Raw genomic sequence first — 21241 nt, forward strand, 5'->3', positions numbered from 1 at the left:
ACAAGATGATTAGGGGTTTAGGTAGGGTCGACAGTGAGAATCTTTTTCCACTTATGGAGTCAGCTATTACAAGGGGGGGCATAGCTTTAAATTAAGGGGGGGTAGGTATAGGACAGATGTTAGGGGTAGGTTCTTTACTCAGCGAGTCGTGAGTTCATGGAATGCCCTGCCAGTAGCAGTGGTGGACTCTCCCTCATTATGGGCATTTAAGCGGGCATTGGATAGGCATATGGAGGATAGTGGGCTAGTGTAGGTTAGGTGGGCTTGGATCGGCGCAACATCGAGGGCCGAAGGGCCTGTACTGCGCTGTATTCTTCTATGTTCTATGAAGACCAACCACATTGCAAAAGTACCCACTTAACTGCTCGTGCTTTTTAATGGCCAGTAGTCTGATGCTGATCACTCCCTGAAATCTTGGTTGCAATGCATGGAAAGCAAAGCCATCTAATGCTGGAGGAGCTGTGAGCACCCTTTAAGGCAGCATCAGACAGCAAAGGAATTTAAACTCAAAGACAAGTTGAATGAAAGTTCTTAACTTTTTATTGCTTTTTATTTTTGTATCTTTTCACATTTAATGTTATTGTTATCAACTAGTTATGAATGTCATTTTTTCTAACAAACATTAATGATATTTGTCATGTAATTAGTTTCATTTATTTAACAAAAATGATTCTTTGTCAAGGTGAGTTACATAAGGTGAAGAGGGAAGATAACTTTATCAGAGTTATCTAGACTCACAACGTTAGCTTTCTTTGTCTTCATGGATGCTGTCTGACCCGCCGTGATTTCCAGAATTTTTTTTCAGTACAGAATAAAAATCAATCTGAGGGGAGAACATGCCATGGAATGTCTAATTTAACTGTGACCAACTTAAAGAAAGGAAATGATACTGTTTATGATAACAAGAGAATTATCCCTGCTGCCGACATTTTTGTTGAAGTCGAAGTACTGGTTATTGATTATTTGAGTTATAGAACTGGGGAGTTCTGGCAGTGCATTTAAAAATGCTGTTCAGTATGGCAAAACTAACTGTGGACATGAGGGTTGTTTCCAGCCTTTCCAATGAAAGGTGTACCGTTCCTTGTCCCTATAGCTATCCCATCCCAGGAAGGCAGTGATGTCAACTTGTGGCCTTGTAAGCTCTCAATTACAGTTCCTCTTTCAGAACAATCAGCCTTGAAATTTTTTGAATGTTGTAACATTCCAAATTGCAAAAATTTGGAATGTTACACCTTTGGTTGTGATGGCCCAGCAAGGGGAAAGCAAGCCAGCTTATACTTAGGGCAACATTTCCAGTCCCTTCCCCACATCTCTACTGAGGAAGGTGTACCACTATTACTTCAGTGTCAAATTGTTTTGGTTTCTGATGAACAAAGGATATCCTCGAGAGAACTATATAGTTACAAATGCTACTTTTCAAAAACACAAATGCAAGTGTCCAACAACCACTACACATCTGTTATCTGTGTCCAGATTTTGACCAGGCACACAGCAGGTTCGCAGCCCTGTCCCAATCATCAATCTTTCATCATCTTAGGACTTGGCATATTGACCCTTGTGGAAGCCTGCACGTTGCTTTGTTTAACAGTACGACCATGGATTGCCATCATTCTCCACACATCTTGATGGGTGTGGTCGGATTTCAATCCACAATGACTGAAATCATCTTGCTGCTGCAGCTTTCTTCCATCTTTGCAGCCAGTGAGACACAGCGTTCCTTCACCTGTTTTGCCCTTAACCTTTTGGAAACACTTTCTCTCTAACATCACCAGTGCCACCATGGTCCCCTCACCTTTGGCACAGTGGAGAGGTTTATGTGCTTTGAAGATTACTTGAGTGACGCCGTCAGGAGTTCTTCACTCCTCGTATAGCCATCCAGGGCAAGAAAGTTGCAGAGTATGTGACTAGTTTTTGAAGACAGTATCTCGAATAACTAGTCTTTCTGAAGACGGTTTTGCTCCTTTGGCTTCTTGTTATGTTGCTGCAACACACTGTTGCTTAAATTATGAAATGAAGTAATTGGTTACATTTGGCTTTCAAATAATAATTAGTTGCCTAGTTGAAATTCAAAACTAAAAGAGTAGAAATATAAATCAAAGTTAATAGTATAAAAATAGTCATAGTGGCTGCAGGACACAAATTCTGAATAAGGGTGAACAACGTCTGTGCCAATGACATAGGAGGAGGGGGATGAGGTCCTGAAAGCAGCCAAGGAGTTAGGAAGTTAAAAATCGCACAACACCAAGTTATAGTCCCAACAAGTTTAATTGGAAGCACTAGCTTCCAATTAAACTTGTTGGACTGTAGCCTGGTGTTGTGCGATTTTTAACTTTGTACACCCTAGTCCAACACCGGCATTTCTAAAGGAGTTAGGAAAGATACAGAAAACAGTAAATTTTGGGACTACAGTATTTTCAGTCCCACCTACTTGTACATAGAATTGGGCATTTGAACATGTGGCTGCAAAATGTTTGAAGAAGAGCTATTGGGATATTTAGAGGTATTGGTGCTGATTCTGGACCAGGTGGGTCCTATAAATGATAGGTGGGCTGCATATTGGCAAGACTGGGATTAACATCCCTGCAAAGAGGTTCGCTAGTGCTGTGGTAGCTTTAATCTAGTGTGATAGCGTTTAAACTTGCTTGGTAGGGATGATCAGATCAGAGGGAACCCAGATTTGAGGGAAGCACAACTGGTAAAATGATATAGAAAAGTGAGAAGCAAAATTAGACATATGAAGAATAGTTAATTAGCAAATAGAATCAGAATTGAGAATACTAATTAAAAAGCAGAATTAAAGGCACCCCTATATCTGGATACATGTATAATTTGCAAAAGATGTCACTGATTTGACTATGCAATTTGAGGTAATTATGAGGTTAAGATTGTGAATTGAACATCTAAATGTATTTTGTATTCCATGAAGAGGCATCTAAATGTATTTTGTATTTCATGAAGAGGCAAATAGGAAAAGGAGGTAGTGAGCACTCTTCATAAGGAACTTAAGAAGGGATCTTGGATCGACGGCTGTGTTTCAATTTCAAGATATTAAATTAAAGTGGAATTAAGAAACAGTAAGGGGCAGCAAACATTGGAAGGGATTGTTTATACACCAACAGACTGCATTAATAATGTTGTGCGTGGTATAAATCAGAAAATTAGAGATGCATTTAATGTGGGTAAAACAGTAATAATGGGTGATATCAATTTACATGGAGATTGAGTGAACAAAATTGGCACTAATGCTGTGGAGGATAAATTCCTGGAGTATATACTGAGAACTGACTAAATCAGACTCTTCTGGATTCAGTATTGTACAATGAGAAAGGGCTATTTAATAACCTTCCTGTAAAGGAATCTTTGGGTTATACTGAACATAACGATGTAATTTCACTTAAAGTTTAATATGATGTAGTTCATTTTGAAACTAGGGTCTTAAATCTAAGAAAAAGAAATTATGAAGTTATGAGGGGTAGATTAGCTACGTTGGATTCGGAAAACAATCGAAAAGACTAGATGGTAGGCAAGCAATGGCCAGTATTTACTGAAATGCTACATGATATACAACAAATATGCTTTCTTTTAAAGCACAAACTCAAAGGGAAAGGTAGATAAAATAAGTTAAAGATTGCATTAGATCAAAGGAAGTGGTTTATAAAAGGGCAGAAAAGTTGGTAAACATGAAGATTACGACAAAAGGACCACAAATCCGATTAAGGGGAAAAGATAATATGAATGCAAACTAGTGAGGAACTAAAGGCAACCAATAAAAGCTTATTTGGGAACGTGAAAAGGAAAACATTAACTAGGACAAATGTACCTGGTCAGGTCCACACCCCCCTACGACCCACCCTCCCATCCTGGCACTTTCCCCAGCCACCGCAGGAACTGTAAAACCTGTGCCCACACCTCCTCCCTCACCTCTATCCAAGGCCCTAAAGGAGCCTTCCATATCCAGCAAAGTTTTACCTGCACATCCACTAATATCATTTATTGTATCCGTTGCTCCCGATGCGGTCTCCTCTACATTGGGGAGACTGGGCGCCTTCTAGCAGAGCGCTTTAGGGAACATCTCCGAGACACCCTCACCAATCAACCAAACCGCCCCGTGGCCCAACATTTCAACTCCCCCTCCCACTCTGCCGAGGACATGGAGGTCCTGGGCCTCCTTCACCGCCGCTCCCTCACCACCAGACGCCTGGAGGAAGAACACCTCATCTTCTGCCTCGGAACACTTCAATCCCAGGGCATCAATGTGGACTTCAACAGCTTCCTCACTTCCCCTTCCCCCACCTCATCCTAGCTTCGATCCCCTGACCTGTCCGGACTTGTCCGACCTGCCCAGCTCCTTTTCCACCTATCCACTCCACCCTCTCCTCCCTGACCTATCACCTTCATCTCCTTCCCCACTGACCTATTGTACTCTATGCTACTCTCTCCCACCCCCACCCTCCTCTAGCTTATCTCTCCACGCTTCAGGCTCTCTGCCTTTATTCCTGATGAAGGGCTTTTGCCCGAAACGTCGATTTTGCTGCTCGTCGGATGCTGCCTGAATTGCTGTGCTCTTCCAGCACCACTGATCCAGAATCTGGTTTCCAGCATCTGCAGTCATTGTTTTTTACCAAATGTAGACCCATTGCAAGTGGGGATAAGGAAGTGGTGGATAAACTAAACACTCACTTTACATCTGTCTTTACAGACTAATAGAAAAAAAATCCCAGAAATCTTGGTCAACCAATGGACTTGTGAAACAGGGAAACTAGAGATTTTTTTTTCAAATGGGGGAAACTAAGGCCATTCATTTTTTTCATTACTCAATTAGATCATGGAGATCTGTAACTTAACTTTACTCACTTTGTTTTATATTCTTTAGATGCCTTCTGGTAAAGATATAATCAAACTTAATTGTAAAATATTGGCCATTTACCTAGTCTTCAGCAGAACTTGAGTTCAGGGTGTAGTGGTATCAAATGATTAGTAATTTGAAATACCTAGAAGCTCCAGAATCTCCAAGATAAAGCGTTTCAGTTGTATCTAATGCTGCTCAAACAATTGATAGCACCTTCTTATTGAAAGCAAGGTAAGCTGGTAAAATCTAGTGAAAGTCATCAATCTTTTCATGACTGTGTTAATCAGATTTTCAGGGATTTTAACCCCTTTTTTCTGATGACCAAAAGTGGATTTACTTTGGTTTGACACAAGAGAATTTGACAAGTTAGCTTTGTATCTCTCTTCGTAGATAGTGTCACACCTGTGTTTCTCCAGCACTTTATTTATATTTCAGGTTTCCAGCAATGACATTTTATTTTTGACAAGAGGTTTATTTTTATTTGAGAATTTTCCATTTTTACATATAAGAATGTCATTATGTAAACATGGGCCTTGCATTTTTACATAACCTATGACACTCTCACATATGATTTGGTGTGTATCTGGCCCCTAAGTTTAAAATATTTGACATTTATGTTCTCAACCATTTATGCTGTTTTGCCATGCATAAATCCTCTACTGGCTGATTTATATCATTTACTTGAGACCTATTTTCCTTGTAAAATCAACTGTATCCAACAAATCATTGTTTTCCATTTAATTACTTTGGATTGAATATCTCACCTGACTTTTACTGCTGGTGCAATAATGTTTAGAAGAGTAATGTCCTCATCAGGAGGTGGAGAATCTAATGTTGCCATTTGGATTTCTACAAGATTTTGTTTATATGTCAAAGATTGAATTCGCTGTATACGATAATTATATTAAACCTAACATGATTGTAATTTTAAAAACATCAGAAAGCAGAAGATCAGATGAGCATCTCTCGTTTTTGGAGTAATGCCCACAGCAATCTGACTGTCATGTTCATTGTTTGCTCAAGTTGTACCGTCAAGGGAAAGCAACAGCAGCAGCAGTTAGATCAGTGGTACCATGATTGGCTCTGTTGTACAGCAGGGAGAATCAGACTGTATGCAAGCTGTAGAAGTAGGGGACTTTATAATTGGGGCACAGACATTTCTGTGGTGGCCAGCAAGATTCCAGGATGTTGTGTTGCTTCACTGGTGTCAGGGAGAAAGCTGTCTGAGTGGACACAGGATATTCTGAAAGCAGAGGGTGACCAACTAGAAATCATGGTTCAATTGTTTTCACTAGAGCATCAGAGGCTGAGGGACTTCCTAATAGAACTATATAAAATTACATTAATTCATTAAAAATAAATTAATTGCCATTGTTTTGTACAATCTTCTTGTATAGAAACTGTTGCATTCTGCCCATACAGTCACTTGCTTTGAAAGAAATTCCATATGTCTGAAGTGATATGATAAAAAGGGGTGAAAAGATAAATCTGTTTCACATGCTTTGTCAAATCTGAATTATTGAATTAAATTTTTAAAAATGAATACTTTGTTAATTATTTGTAAAGTACCTGAATAATCTAATGTTGAACTTAAAATCTGACACCTTGTCTTTTTACTTATTTTTGTTTTCAACTTCCCTGCTTTCAGTTTGGCAATTGAAGGATTCGGCCAGGCAGTTAACTTTCCTGGGCGCCCAGTTACTGCCTATGGTTATCGTCCAGATGATCCTTACCTCTATTCATTCGGAAGCAGATAAGCCCAACAAGAAATATTTATTGATTCTGAAATCTTTTGTATATAATTGAATCTGTAATGTTTTGTGAATCGTTGTCAGTGTTGCATGTTGTCATAGCTAACTGGTGATCTATACAGTTTTAGGGTTTCTATGTATTTATGTAATGACCAATGCCCTGATGTAATGGAAAATATTAGTTGTACGTTCTATTACATAATATAGGTTCTGTCTATTCTTTTGGACAGTTGAATAATTTTGGAGTAGAGGGTGTGATTTACAAAGAGTAGTCTCAAATAAGTGGATACTAAAAGCTAATATGTTGGCTGCTTAAGTTATAGGGTCTTGAGTTCATCTGATAAAATGCTTCTTATCCTAATATATTTTACATTAATTTTTATCTTTAAAGCTAATTACTATACTGAATACAGTAGTCCAAGCCATTTATTTTGTTACTCAAATGGTTATGTAATTGCACAGCCTCATAGTTAGCTTGAAACAACATGAATTATATTTGTCGCTGGTTGATGCATTTCTTTTGTTCCATGAACTTGAAACTTGTTTCTATTTATATAGACATTATTGTGGCCTATGAACAAATGTGAATTTTAAATAGATTTGGCACAGCTTCCACTCTATCATATGTGTTGTATCTGTTTTACATTAAATGAACATAGTGAATTAATAAATGAGAACTCAAAATATGCGCAACAGCAATGTTTATTTATGTTAACTGTTCAATTACAGAGTTGCTCTCTCAGTGAAGATTTGCTGGAAAATATATAGATTAGATGAAAACAAAAGCAGCATTAATGCTCACCATTCAAAAGTCAATACATGAATAATTATGAACAGAGTCTTTAAAAAGTGAGTCGCTTTTCACCTAACTGGATGGAATGTCTCCCAGTGGGCAATCCTTCATGGCAGGCTGTGTTAGATGTTTGTTTTGTTGTCACTTGCATGGCTTCTGATAACCCGAACTTATGCTGAGTTGCACCATTAAAATCTGGGGATAGGCTTGAAGGTTCAGTTGATCTTTTCCCCCTCATTTCCATATGATGTAAAACAATCTTATCCTTTCTCTCCCAAAGCTTTTTTCTGTGCAATGAAATTTGCAAGAAGTTGTTGTATTCCTACAGTCTTCACAGAATGCTCCTTTGGAGGAGATGCTGATGTTGTTCTTTGTGGAACAGGCACTCGCTGAATTCTTTACTACATTTCAGTAACCTTTCAATAAATTTTGATCCAATTTACTGTCATGATTGCTAGATTCATAACACTTATTAAAGTAGCAAAAGGAGCATTGTTGGACTGGGATGAATTATGTTAAACAGGCTTGATTTTATGATTATAATTAGCTAATATCTTGTTGAAGCACATTGTTTTCTTTTAATGATAGAATTCATGATCAAAACATTGCAAGTTAAAACTTTTCTATATATTATAGAGTAAATAGCCATAGCCAGCCAATTACTAGTTCTGAAGGAAAAGGATGATCCAGGCCATGCCAATTACATGTGCTGTTTAAAAGTGCAAGCAACATTTTTGACTGTAGATTTAAGCCAGAACACACAAACATCCCTTTTAACCTCTTATCCAACATTCAACCTTCTGTAAAGAGTGTAAAAAGTCTCCTACAAAATTTGTAAATATTTTAAGATTTTCAGGAAGTAGTGTGCTTGATGAAAGCAGATCTCAAATAGGGTTATGAAGAAAGCAAAATTGGAGCTAGAACTCTGAATACCAGAGAGATGTGGATGTGACTAGATGAGGTCCTAAAGGCATGAAATCAGAAGGAGGATCTTTCCAACGAACTGCAGAAGAGCAGAGTTCCATAAGCAAGAAGCCATACGAAAATGAATGAGATGTGGAGAAAATGCACATTTGTTTGACCATAAAATATCCATGATCCTAATGTCTCTGCTGTGATGTATAATATATGCTTAAAAGGAGGTCTTCAAGGGTGATTTCTAAATTTTGTACTATAGAAATACCAAAGGAAAAATAAGGGTGAGGGGACTCAGACCTATGTGGAGCATGTTCTGGGGCTGGTGGACTTAGAGAGACTGAGGTTTGGGATCTTCCACTCACCATCCCGGGTATTGAACTGAGCTGCTCACCCGAAATTTGAGTAAAGTCTGAGTTACATAACAGAAAAGTGAAGAACTGATTAATTAATAAGTAGTTGTGTCTCCAGTAATTTTGGAAAAAGCAAATTTCTAAACTAATAGCAGGAAATAAGAACTTTAGCCACAGGACAGGGAATTTGAGTGAAACACTTCTAAGTAAGAATACTAATCTCCAACTTATAGTTGATAGTACCTGGGTAAGGTTAAAGTATATAAAAATAACTGATTCTAAAGTAAGTAAAGTGATTTAAAGGTTTGTGCTTAAGATACACCAGGATAGCTCAGCCAAACAGAATGGAGTCACTGAGGTCTGCAGATGCTGGAGATCAGAATTGAGAGTGTGTTGCTGGAAAAGCACAGCAGGTCAGGCAGCATCCGAGGAGCAGGAGAATCGACATTTCATTCCTGATGAAGGGCTCTGGCCCGAAACGTCGATTCTCCTGCTCCTCGGATGCTGCCTAACCTGCTGTGCTTTTCCAGCAACACACTCTTGACTCAGCCAAACAGAATGCTTGTCATGTGCAATGGTAGTGATGTAGATGGGCCCACGTGCAGCCAGTGTCATTAGCTGCGTAAACTTGAGTTCTGGATTTCAGAGCTCAAACAATAACTAACACTGAAGTGTATGCATCAGGTAGAGAACCAAGTGCAGAGCATAATTAATTGGTCATATTGCAGGTTAGGGGCAAGTAGGCAGTTATGGAACAGGAAACTGTCAATAAGTCTAAGAGAAACAGTGCAGGAGTCCTGTAGAGGTCTCATTCATTAACTGGTTTCCTGTTCCGGATATCAGTGAGGACGATAGATACTTGGAGTTATGGAGCAACACTGGCACCATCATCCTCACTGGTGGATCCTCGCAGATGAGGATGACTCTCTTCCACACACAGATGAATCCATAGGTGGCTGTACAGACCGATGCAGCTTTCACAGGCTCTATTACACTTGGGACTGAAAGTGGTGCAGGAAGGGGTGGGTGGGGCAGTGTGTTCCTTTTGCTGTTTTTGCCTGGCTTCCACTTTTTCCCCAATGGCAAGTCTTGAGGTGCTCAACACCTTCCCAGATGCTGCCTCTTCTGCTTTGCTTGGTCTTGGTCCATTGATTCCCAGGCAGCTGTAGGAATGCCGCACTTAGCCAGTGATGCCTTGAGGGTATCACTGAAGCACTACTTCTATCACCTACCTATGAGTTAGAAATGCAGAGCGACCCCTGTATCCGCGGAATCATTTTCCGCGGTTTCAGTTACCCGTGGTTTACTATGGCCCCAACATTTTACAGGGAACCTTCCAGGACTGGAGGCTGCCGGGTAGGTAAGTTTTCCATTTACATGAATGGGTTTGCTCCCATCCGTGTTTTCTAGCTTCCACGGTATGTCTTGGAACGTATTCCCCCATGGGTACTGTATTCAAGGACTGTGCTTCCGCTACCTTATCAGGAAGAGAGTTCCAAAGAAACTCAATCTTCAAAGAAAACATTTTGCTAATCTGTTTTAAATGGGCAATCTCTGATTTTTAAGCAGTGACCGGTAATTTGGGATTCTTCCATAATAAGAAATATCTTCTCCAAATATACCCTGTCAAAATCCCTCAGGATTTCCAACTTTTCAATCAAGTCACCAGTCACTATTCTAAATTCCTGGAGATACAAGCCCAGTCTGTCCAAAGTTTCTTGACAAAACACCTGAAGTCTAAACTTTACTAGAGTTTTTTTACCAAGCTAGCTGAGAGGATTAATGAATGGAAGGCTGTTTGTGATGTCCATGGTCTTCTAACAGTTGTTCAATATGGTGCCAGATAAGAGGTTTGTAAGAAACATGATAGCTCAAGGAATAAAAGGGACAGTAGCAACACAAGCTGGAGGAACAACGCACCATCTTCTGCCTAGGAACTTTAGCCCTCAGGACTCAACATTGAGTTTAACACCTTTCTCCATCTCTTACACACCCCCACACTCCAGATTCTGCTCTGTATGAGTTGCTCTAAGCACAGTCAACCCATCTTTATCTATCCACAGTTTCCATTAGAACCTATTTCTTTCCAGGTTGACTATCAGCAATTCCATTGTCTGCTTGTATTTTTTCTCTCTCTCTCTCTCTCTCTGTTGGCATTATCTCAAAGTATTCATCTCAATTCCCATCCCAAATCCCATCATCAGCATAAATGCCACCATTTCTGAGCTGCTTTCAGTTCTGACAAAGGGTCACTACATTCAATGTAAGTTATGTTTTTCTCTCCACAGATGTTGCCAGACTAGCTGAGTTTCTCCAGCCCTTTCTATGTTTGGACAGTAGCAATGTGGATACACTGAGGGATAGGGAACAGACAGTAATGGTTATTGGGGATATTTTTTGAGTTGGAAGAAAGTGTGCAGACGATACAAAACTTGGAAGAATTGTAAACTGTGAGGACAGTGTAGAACTTCAAAAGGCCATTGACATGTTGGTGGAGTGGTGGCAGATGAAGTTCAAAGCAGATAAGTATGAGGTGATGCATTTTGGTAGAAAGGACATGGAATATAAAATCTAGTCTAACGGGTACAAGGGCAAAGAGACGATCCATACATACAAAAGTCTCTCAATGTGCCAAGACAGGGAGGTAGAGCTTTTAGTAAAGCATAAAGTTCAAGAATTTATTAATAGGTTCATAGGGTACAAGAACAGGGAGATTATAACGAACTTGTATAAACTACTGATTAGACCTCAACCAGAGTATTGTGTACAGTTCTGGGCACCACACTTACAGGAGGGGTGTGAATGAATTGTAGAGAATGCAGAAAAGATTGATGAGAATGTTGGTGGGAGAAAACATTACACTTATGAGGAAACATTGATGAAGTTAGGACTGTTTTCCTTGGAGAGATGGTTAAGAGAAGATTTGAAATACGAGAGAGCACAGTTTTAATGTGTTTTGTGTAAGAAACAAATGAGAAGTGAGAAGAAAACTGAGTATTTAGGGTATGGAATGTACTGTCTGGTGCAGATACCATGGGCCAGATGGCCTCCTGCACTGAAACAATTTTGTGATTCTGCAAGTCCACAAGTTTTTCAAGAAAAAAAAATTAACTCTCCTAAGGATCGGAAAGAATACTTACATTGTGAAAGGAGGCAAAAAGAATCCTATGTCCAGCATGCCTGGACTTAAATGGCAATTTAATTCAATGAAAAGTGTTATATTACAGGTAGTTGGGTGATAAAAGAAAGAATTAGAATTTATCTTTTTACATATTTTTACTAACTTTTAGTTAGAAGGTGGTATCTTCCTACTTTTAGCCTATATCTGGACCTTCCAGTAATCAGGCAGTTGATCGGCTGTGAGCAGGCTTCAGCTGGTATTAGGAGCTGGGACAAGGAACTCCTGGCCACTGAGGCAAGCAACTCCAGAACTCAGGAGCCATTATGGATGGATCATAACTGCTCCCAGTATAATACCCCATCATGGACTCCCAGAATGGAGAATCACCTACAACAACAATGGGCAAAATCTTCCAAGCCCCTTGATCACATTTGCAATCAAAACTCAGATGAGAAAATATGTTGAGATCGCGATCTTTGACATTAGAAAATTGAAGTCTTGATTTTTTTTCCACCCATGGGTTTAACAGCAAGTTGGGAATCTCGCTAGTGAGGGGCAAGGGGTGTATTTGCATGAATTAACATCTCATTATTACCTAATCTGACCTAATTTATATGCCATTTGCTATTTTCATAGAAAATGCAGAGAAATGAGACACTGACAATTTCTAACATGGAAGTCAGAGCAGGTGCCTGCCACTTGTCCAGCAATCCCCAGCCTCTTGGCAGCGATAACCTGCATTTCTTTGTCCAAGGAGGTTGGTACTAAACTTGCATCACCTTCACCATATCATCATGGCACATCTTCACATATTCAATTCATTTCAATACTGCACTTTGAAGCTCACTGACACCTTACATTGCAATCTACTGCCAGGTTTGCACACGAGGGCAGGCATCAGAGCTGAAAATGTGTTGCTGGAAAAGCGCAGCAGGTCAGGCAGCATCCAAGGAACAGGAGAATCGATGTTTCGGGCATAAGCCCTTCTTCAGGCTTATGCCCGAAACGTCGATTCTCCTGTTCCTTGGATGCTGCCTGACCTGCTGCGCTTTTCCAGCAACACATTTTCAGCTCTGATCTCCAGCATCTGCAGCCCTCACTTTCTCTCAAGGGCAGGCATCAGACTTGTGTCAGATCAGGGTATATCTAAGGGGTTTTGGCTTGTTTTCTGAGCACTCATTCACTTTGTGTCTCTTTGGATGCTGTCAGTATCTCTGTCTTACCTTTCTGCACTTTTTTTGCAGCTCATTCAGAATTTAGACACTAATAATATTTTTGTCTTGTCTTGCCTTGTTGTGCAGATACAAATCTGTGTAGCTTGTCATTGTTGCCAGCATGATCAATCAAAGGCAACATTGCTACATCAATGTTACACCTGCAGTGTACGCACAAAATGTGCTTCAATCAAATGGCCATGTTTCAAAGACTATGGTGAATAATCCTCAGTGAAGTAAAAAGGGAGACTGTCATCAGTTAGGCAGTCCCACTACAGTCTGTCAAGGGCATTGTCCGATTGGACATGGTAAGTTAGCCACTTGGAGTTCATGGTCAGAGGTTCTATATCATTATAAGCCGGGAAAAGGGCTACAGGCAATCTGCAAATTCAGACCTGCAACCGGTCAAGGGATTAATGGTATGTCAGTCAGGGAACTGCATATTCTGTTCATTTATGCACATACAAGTCAGTTTTGGGGGTGGGGGGAGAGCTGGCTGGCTGCAGTCAGTCCCAGAGATATGTTCACTGAATGTCAAGGTCGGCTCTCAGAGGATTGCTGTTTTGGTCAGCACATTTGAGAAGTCAATTATGGGAATTGGAGGATGCTTGGATACAGAGGAGAGAATAAGGGGGCATATGTGAAGGGGGCAACAATTTAATGCGCTAAAGTGGTAGACATAGAGCATTGGAGGACAGTGGTTACTGCGGGTTTGGGATGTGGGAGTTTTGGGGTGGTGTCATTGATGAGCACCCTGGTTTTGGTGGGGGCACAGTTCATCATGATTGTTGACATGACTAAGCTTTAGGTCTGCGGTTCTAGGTAAAGTGGGGAGATATCTTAAATGAAAAAAAAGGATGGAAACCTGTGGATGCTTGGAAGTGAGGTTGACAAAGATTTCAAATTAGAAAGGAACATTTAGATTTAGGGTGTCACCTAGATTGAAAGACTCAGTCTGAGACTCTTTGCAAAGTGCTATTTATGTTGTCTTTCATCTTTATCCAAATTGCAAATGTGGAATGGAAATGAAAAGTGTCTGTCAACACAACTGGAGTGGTGGAGAAAGTTTTTTTTGCTGTCTGAGGAAGCAGCTTTACTTGTGAGTGATTTAGATTAGATTCCCTACGTGTGGAAACAGGCCCTTCAGCCCAACCGATCCTGTGAAAAGTAACCCACCCAAACTCATTTCCCTACATTTACCTCTGTCTAATTGTGGCCAATTCACCAAACCTGCACATCTTTTGGAATGTGGGAGGAAACCGGAGCAGCTGGAGGAAACCCACGCAGACACGGGAGGATGTGCAAACTCCACACAGACAATCACCCGAGGCAAGAATCAAACTGGGTCCCTGGTACTGTGAGGCAGTAGTGCTAACCACTGAGCCACCATTTGAGCCTCTTCAAGGGACAAATGCTTTAATCAGGCATTTACACAGGAAAAGTTAAGACATCTAAAATCTCAACTTTGTATGTGAACCAAAAGCAGTGACCAGTGACTGTTGAAAACAGTCCTGGATACAAACAATCTTGACAGTGTCATTGGTCATTCCAAATTGATTATGAACATCTCTGTAAAGCAAAAGTATCACCTCAGAGCCACAAGATCTCAAGCTGCAAATGGCACAGAGCAGATTTATTCTGTTATTGAACTGTAGATATTTGACAATATGATCTTATATGTATTTCTTCCTTTTTGGATGATGAGGGGGCTGGGTGGAAAGGAACAAGGTCTCACTAATCCTTCTGAACCTACAACCTCTTGTATTTGCGCAACATGGCTAATGCTGAATAAAGCAAATAATGTCTACTACATCAAAGGTCCACTTCCAGGTAATCCATGGCCTTCCTTGTTGAAGTCCTCCATGTTCCACTATATTGAGGACTATAGTAAGCTGTCATTTGTGTATGCTGCAAATACCGACCTGTCGTATTACTAACAATCTGTTTAATTTCTGATATTCCCCATGTTAATGATTATAGAAATATGCAATGGTAATTATGAGTATGTCCTTGATAGACTTTCAAAAGAGGTTATAAAGGAACAACTGAATTAGAAACTGTCCGTAACAAGTTAGCCTACAGTGCTCATTTGTGTGCTTCAAGTTAGATAAAGAAGATACAAAACTGTGGGAATTGGTAAGCGATGCAAGGTAAAAATAATTACCATCAGGAAAGCTGTACTCAATACAAAGAAAAGGCTGCAGGTATCCCAACATTGCAACTGGAAAAATTGGATGTTGATGTTGAAACTGATGGTGAAATGGACTTCTCTTCTGATATAGAAAATCGAAACACACCTGATGGAAATCTGTGAACAGACAGCAACTGGGGCTTTTATCTTGCAAGACCTTGAGAATATTGTTGACAGCATTTCCCCCACTGTTCATGTCTGTGTGGTGAGACAAAGTCAGTGTATAATGTCACCGATGAGTTGGAAGGGGTTGAACAAAGGAGTAGCACCCTTAGACACAGTTAAAGAGAAGAGATCAAGAAGTCCCTTTCCCCCAGTGAAGTTAAAGAAATCCTCTGTGAAAACTGAACTGAATTCACAGAGCTCCCATGACAGTTGCAAGGACAGCATACCGTACATTCAAGTAAAATCAGTACTGAATCAAGGAGAAGTCCAAAAGTATCATCGATTTGACACTTTCAAAGCTTATTTTATTGACAAGTTTAAATTTTCTTTTTAAGCTGCTGTAGGAAAAAAAGATTTAGTTTGTTCTCAAAATATAGATAGATCTTTTTGGAACATATCCAATTTGAACTTTGAATTTGGAATAAGAAATGTTTTGTCCATATAGTTTTTTTTTAAAAATGTTTTTTTTAAATTCCAGTTTAAGATTATTGAAATATTTTCTGACAGTACTTTAAACTGAATATGTGGAAGTATGACGTGAAGTCACCCGGTGACTTGGGCTCTGCCCCTTCTGAGGCAAGCAGAGTTAACTCTTCCTGCTGCCGGTTGTAAATCTTCTCTCACACCTTTTGTGTGGAAACCTGTGTTGGGTGGATATTAACCCCTGGGCTTCCTCCAGTTACATTGAATTTTAGTTTTTGTTTCTGAACAGGTTTCAAGAACACAGCAGGGGAGCTGGAATTCTTGTGAAGGCAGCACCTTGAAATCAGGAGAACCCTAAAGTGACGAAATCATTAGAACCCCCAATATTAGAGCACTATTTAAAACCTGGATGTAATTGTTTCTGAAATTGGAATTGAAAGAAGTAATTGATACAAATTCCTAGTTCAAACACGCACTGGGAAATTCAATTGAATGTTAAAGGGCAAATTAATTTAAATCTTTAAATTTTAATTTAAAAGAAGAGCCAATGGAAAATGTCTAGGGGTTTAATTTGTGTCAGGAAAAAGTGGGATAGATTGTTTTGGAAGAAATTAATTGAAACCTGTTAGCCCAACAACACTGCAGGGGTTATCACAAAGAAACTTGTCAGTTGTCGATTGTGAACTTGGAATAATTTTTAAAAAAGGAAAGCCCAATATAATGTAGCAAGTTACATTTGAGAAAATTGTATGTATTTTATTTTGTAAGAAAGACCAAGTTGTCAAAATTTGGTAATGCTTGAAACGACACAGTAATAATGTTTGTTTGTCTCTGTTAAAACTATTGCAAGAACATACTTCTTTCTTGTACTCTGGACAGTAAGGTTCTCCAGAGTTCCTGAATCAGTTATAATGGTAATTAATGGGGCCACATTTAGAATAAAAGAATAGTAACAGCAAAAAAAAATGACAGCATTAAATGGAAATGACTCAGCTTGGGTGTATTAAATGAAATCAAAGTGTAGGTAGAATTAGATAATTAAAGGTTTTCTCTTGGAGATAAGTGAGCCCTGAGGTTTTTTTTAGAAAAAACTAAATTGGCTGATTTGGCCACCACCTGGACACTGGACCAGGTGAGGAGGATCACAGGCACCCTCCAGCAACTTTTGATCATTTGAAAAGATCACTTGAAAGTCAAGAGTGTGTGCTGTGATCTTGGGAAACTGATATAAGTGTGCAATGGTGGTGGTTAACTAACTAACATGCGTGAATGCATGGCGAAGATGCACTGAAGAATGAGCCTCGGACATGTACACCTACTTGACAAAATGATTAGTTGGCCTGGAAGAGCACATAAACATAGTTTAAATGTTAAAATCACACTACATCTGTTGGACTATTATCTGGTGTTGTGTGATTTTTAACTTTGTCCACCCCAGTCCATCGCCACATCATAGTTTAAATGATAAGGCACTGACACACAATCCATAGAGAAACTAATTTTTGGTGAGGATGAGGTAAGAATTATAATTAGAGACAGAGGGAAAAGTACTGAAGAAATATCTACAGGATGGGTAAAAATGAAAGAAGGGCTGGAGAATCTTTCAAATTCATGCATAATCTGTCACTAATTAAGTATGAACCAATCTTAAACTTTAATCGTGTATAATCAGCTTGTGATTATTGAACATGTATGTACTTCAAAAATGGTATTTTCAAAACAGACCATTAAGGGCTAGTCGTTAAGGGTTAACTGGACATGACAATGAGCAATTGAAATAAAGTGGAAAATTAGATGGCAAATATTGAAAAAAGAGTTATTATTGCATAGGTCAGTGCCATAAGATGTAGGCCAGCTTCGTACCTCGGACAAGGGCCTAAAGTGGAGTTGCCCATGGCTGAAGCTAACATAAAATGGCTGCCTGTGGTTTTTAGTTGACTGAAACTAAAGGTGGCTGAAAAGAATTGAGGCAGCAGTTTTCAGAGTCAGAATCATGGCCTTCATGCTCATGACAACCAGAGAAAATAATGAAGTGCCTCATGGAAATCTTAGTGGAAGAGAAAACTTTTTACTTAGTAAAATACAGAAGGGAAAGTTTGACCCCACCATAATCAAAGACTTTTTAAGTAATTGTCATTACATATTATACATGGAGGTATATTGAATTTATAAGTCCAACTAACAAACTAATGTTAAGGATTTCAGTTAAAATCCTTAGATAAGTGACTGTCGATAACTGGGAGAAGCCCCCATCCTGCCAGCAAGGGGATTGAATGACAAATAGTATAAATACCAAGGACCAGGGGACATATGACAAATGGTATAAACACCAATGATTGAATGATGAATAATGAAGGGTATAAACAGAAACTCTCACGAAAGGACATAAGAAAACAGATAGCATTGTAAGAGGGCAATTGCAAAACATTACTTAGTCACTATGACCTTGGGAAAATAAACACTTAGAGCTTCATAAGGTAATAAACAGCACCCACTCAGTATGATGCAGCTGTCAAATGTCTGAGGAGATGCATAACGGTCACAGTGGAGTGTCAATTTTGAATGTTACCATTGTAGTGAGGAATCTATAAATATCCTGTATTTTATTGGGGGCGTGGCTTGGAGTCTGTGTCCAGTGACTTCTCCCAGGCTGCGTTGGTAGGAAGCTCCGAATAAAAGTCAAATTGTGCTGAAATAGGACTCAAGACTCCTCTTTATAATCCATCTCCAACACGCCACCTTGTTTTTTTTTTAGATTCATCCTCAGCAAAGGCATAGAGAAATTGAGTAAAAATAGATTTGTTAACAGGCGTCCATATGAAGTCAGAACTGACAGCCGATGGTCCTCTCGGAAAGTGGAGGAAATACAGGAGTCTTCATGTCGATCATCCTCGACTGTACTTCCTCCAGATGAGCAAGGCATATTGCTGCCACAGATTGAGAATGTCCCAGGACACTGTACAGGACTGTCATCTGCTGCAGCAAGACCTCAAACTGAAGGGATGGATGGCTATTCCTACTTAGGTGGCTGTCAAGGTGACAGCTGCACTAAATTTTTTATGCACTGGTTGCTTCAAAGGATCTGTTGGGGAACTGTGTGGGATCCCTCAATCTTCAACCCACGCCTGTATCAAGGCTGTTACAGATACAATTTGTACAAATTCATACTGCTTCACTGTTTATTTGTGCCAAGGTCAGTAATGCAGCCCAGGCAGTAGACTTAGAATCACAGGTGAAAGTGAGGACTGCAGATGCTGGAGATTAGAGTCTACATTAGAGTGGTGCTGGAAAAGCACAGCAGGTCAGGCAGCATCCGAGAAGCAGGAAAATCGACGTTTCGGGCAGGAGCCCTTCAATCAGGAGTGAGGCTGGAAGCCTCGGGGGTGGAGAGATAAATGGGAGGGGGTGGGGCTGGGGAGAAGGTAGTTGAGAGAGCAATAGGTGGATGGAGGAAGGGGTAAAGGTGATAAGGTTGGAAAGGAGGGTGGAGCGGACAGGTGGGAAGGAAGATTGACAGGTCATGAGGATGGTGCTGAGCTGGAAGTTTGGAACTGGGGTAAGGTGGGGGGAGGAGAAATGAGTAAACTGATGAAGTTCACATTGATGTCCTGGGGTTGAAGGGTCCCGAAAGATGAGGCGTTCTTCCTCCAGGCGTCGGAGGGAGGGAGTGCCGGTGGAGGAGGCCCAGGACCTGCATGTCCTCGGCAGAGTGGGAAGAGGAGTTGAAATGTTCGGCCACGGGGCGCTGGGGTTGACTGGTGCATGTGTCCCACAGATGTTCCCTGAAGTGCTCTGCGAGAAGGCGTCCAGTCTCCCCAGTGTAAAGGAGACTATATCTGGAGCAACAGATGCAATAAATGACATGTGAAAGTACAGATGAAACTTTGATGGATGTGGAAGGCTCCTTTGGGGCCTTGGATGGAGGTGAAGGGGGGAGGTGTGGGCACAGGTTTTGCAATTCCTGCGGTGGCAGAAGGTGCCAGGAGGGGAGGGTGGGTTGTTGAGGGGGCGCGGACCTGACCAGGTTGTCACAGAGGGACCGGTCTTTGCGGAAAGCGGATAGGGATGGGGAGGGAAATATATCCCTGGCAGTAGGGTCCATTTGTAGGTGGCGGAAATGTCAACGGATGATGCGATTTGTGTGGATGTTGATGGGGTGGAAGGTGAGGACTGGGGGGGTCTGTCCTTGTTGCGGTTGGAGGGCTGATCTGCCATGACCAGGGCCTCCAAAACTCTGTTTCTTCCCCCCGACATCCCCACTAGTATCCTTCCACTGACACTCTCATTCATTTGGCTGAACTGGTCCTCACCCTCAACAATTTCTCTTTCGAATCCTCCCACTTCCTCCAGCCATTGGACCCCAGCTATGCCTGTCTTTTTGTCGGCTACGTAGAACAGTCCATCTTCCGTAGTTACACCGGCACCACTCCCCACCTTTTCCTCCACTACATTGATGACTGCATCAGCGCCACCTCATGGTCCCACGAGGAGGTTGAGCAGTTCATCAATTTCACCCCAACCTGACACTTCCCTCCCCTTCCTGGACCTCTTCATCTCCATCAATGACAACCGACTCAATACCAACCTTTTTTACAAACCCACCGACTCACACAGCTACCTGGATTACACCTCCTCCCACCATACCTCCTGCAAAAATGGTATCTCGTATTCTCAATTCCTTCACCTCCGCCATATCTGCTTCCAGGAGCACCAGTTCTACCACAGAACACACCAGATGGCCGCCTCCTTTAAAGACCATAATTTACCCTCCCACATGGTTGAATTTGCCCTCCAATCCATCTCATCCATGTCCTGCACCTCGTCCCCAACCCCCACCCCTCCAACCTCAACAAGAACAGAACCCCTCTGGTCCTCCCCTTCCACCCTACCAACTTCCACATAAACCGTATTATCCGCCGACATTTCTGCCACATACAAACGGACCCCACCACCAGGGATATATTTCCCTCCCCACCCTTATCCGCTTTCCACAAAGACCGTTCCCTCCGTGACTACCTGGTCAGGTCCATGCCCCCCAACAACCCACCTTCCCCTCCTGGCATCTTCCCCTGCCACCACAGGAATTGCAAAACCTGAGGCCACACCTCACCCTGCGCCCCCCCCACTCCATCCAAGGCCCAAAAGGAGCCTTCCACATCCATAAAAGTTTCACCTGCACTTCCACAAATGTCATTTATTGCATCCGTTGCTCCAGATGCGGTCTCCTTTACATTAGGGAGACTGGATACCTTCTTGCAAAGTGCTTCAGAAAACATCTCCGGGACATCCGCACAAAGAGGTGTTCTCTGAAACGCTCCACAAGTAGCCGGCCTGTCTCCCCAATATAGAGGAGGCCACATCGGGTGCAGAGGATGAATAGATGATTGTGTGTGGAGGTGCAGGTGAATCTGTGGCGGATATGGAAGGATCCCTTGGGGCCTTGGAGGGAAGTGAGGGGGGAGGTGT

The 21241-nt window shown here is 41.1% G+C and overlaps 1 protein-coding gene across 1 annotated transcript in view; it reads left to right on the forward strand.

Moving 5' to 3' along the window:
- kifap3a (kinesin-associated protein 3a) overlaps positions 1 to 7288 on the forward strand; it is a 218747-nt gene extending 211459 nt beyond the window's left edge. Inside the window, exon 20 of the mRNA XM_043699509.1 lies at positions 6498 to 7288. Coding sequence (XP_043555444.1) covers positions 6498 to 6606 — 109 coding nt within the window. The 3' untranslated portion in view covers positions 6607 to 7288. The remainder of the gene's footprint in view (positions 1 to 6497) is intronic.
- The last annotated feature ends 13953 nt before the right edge of the window (positions 7289 to 21241 follow it).

The sequence above is a fragment of the Chiloscyllium plagiosum genome, chromosome 11 (assembly GCF_004010195.1).
Source record: "Chiloscyllium plagiosum isolate BGI_BamShark_2017 chromosome 11, ASM401019v2, whole genome shotgun sequence".
Classification (NCBI taxonomy): Eukaryota; Metazoa; Chordata; class Chondrichthyes; order Orectolobiformes; family Hemiscylliidae; genus Chiloscyllium; species Chiloscyllium plagiosum.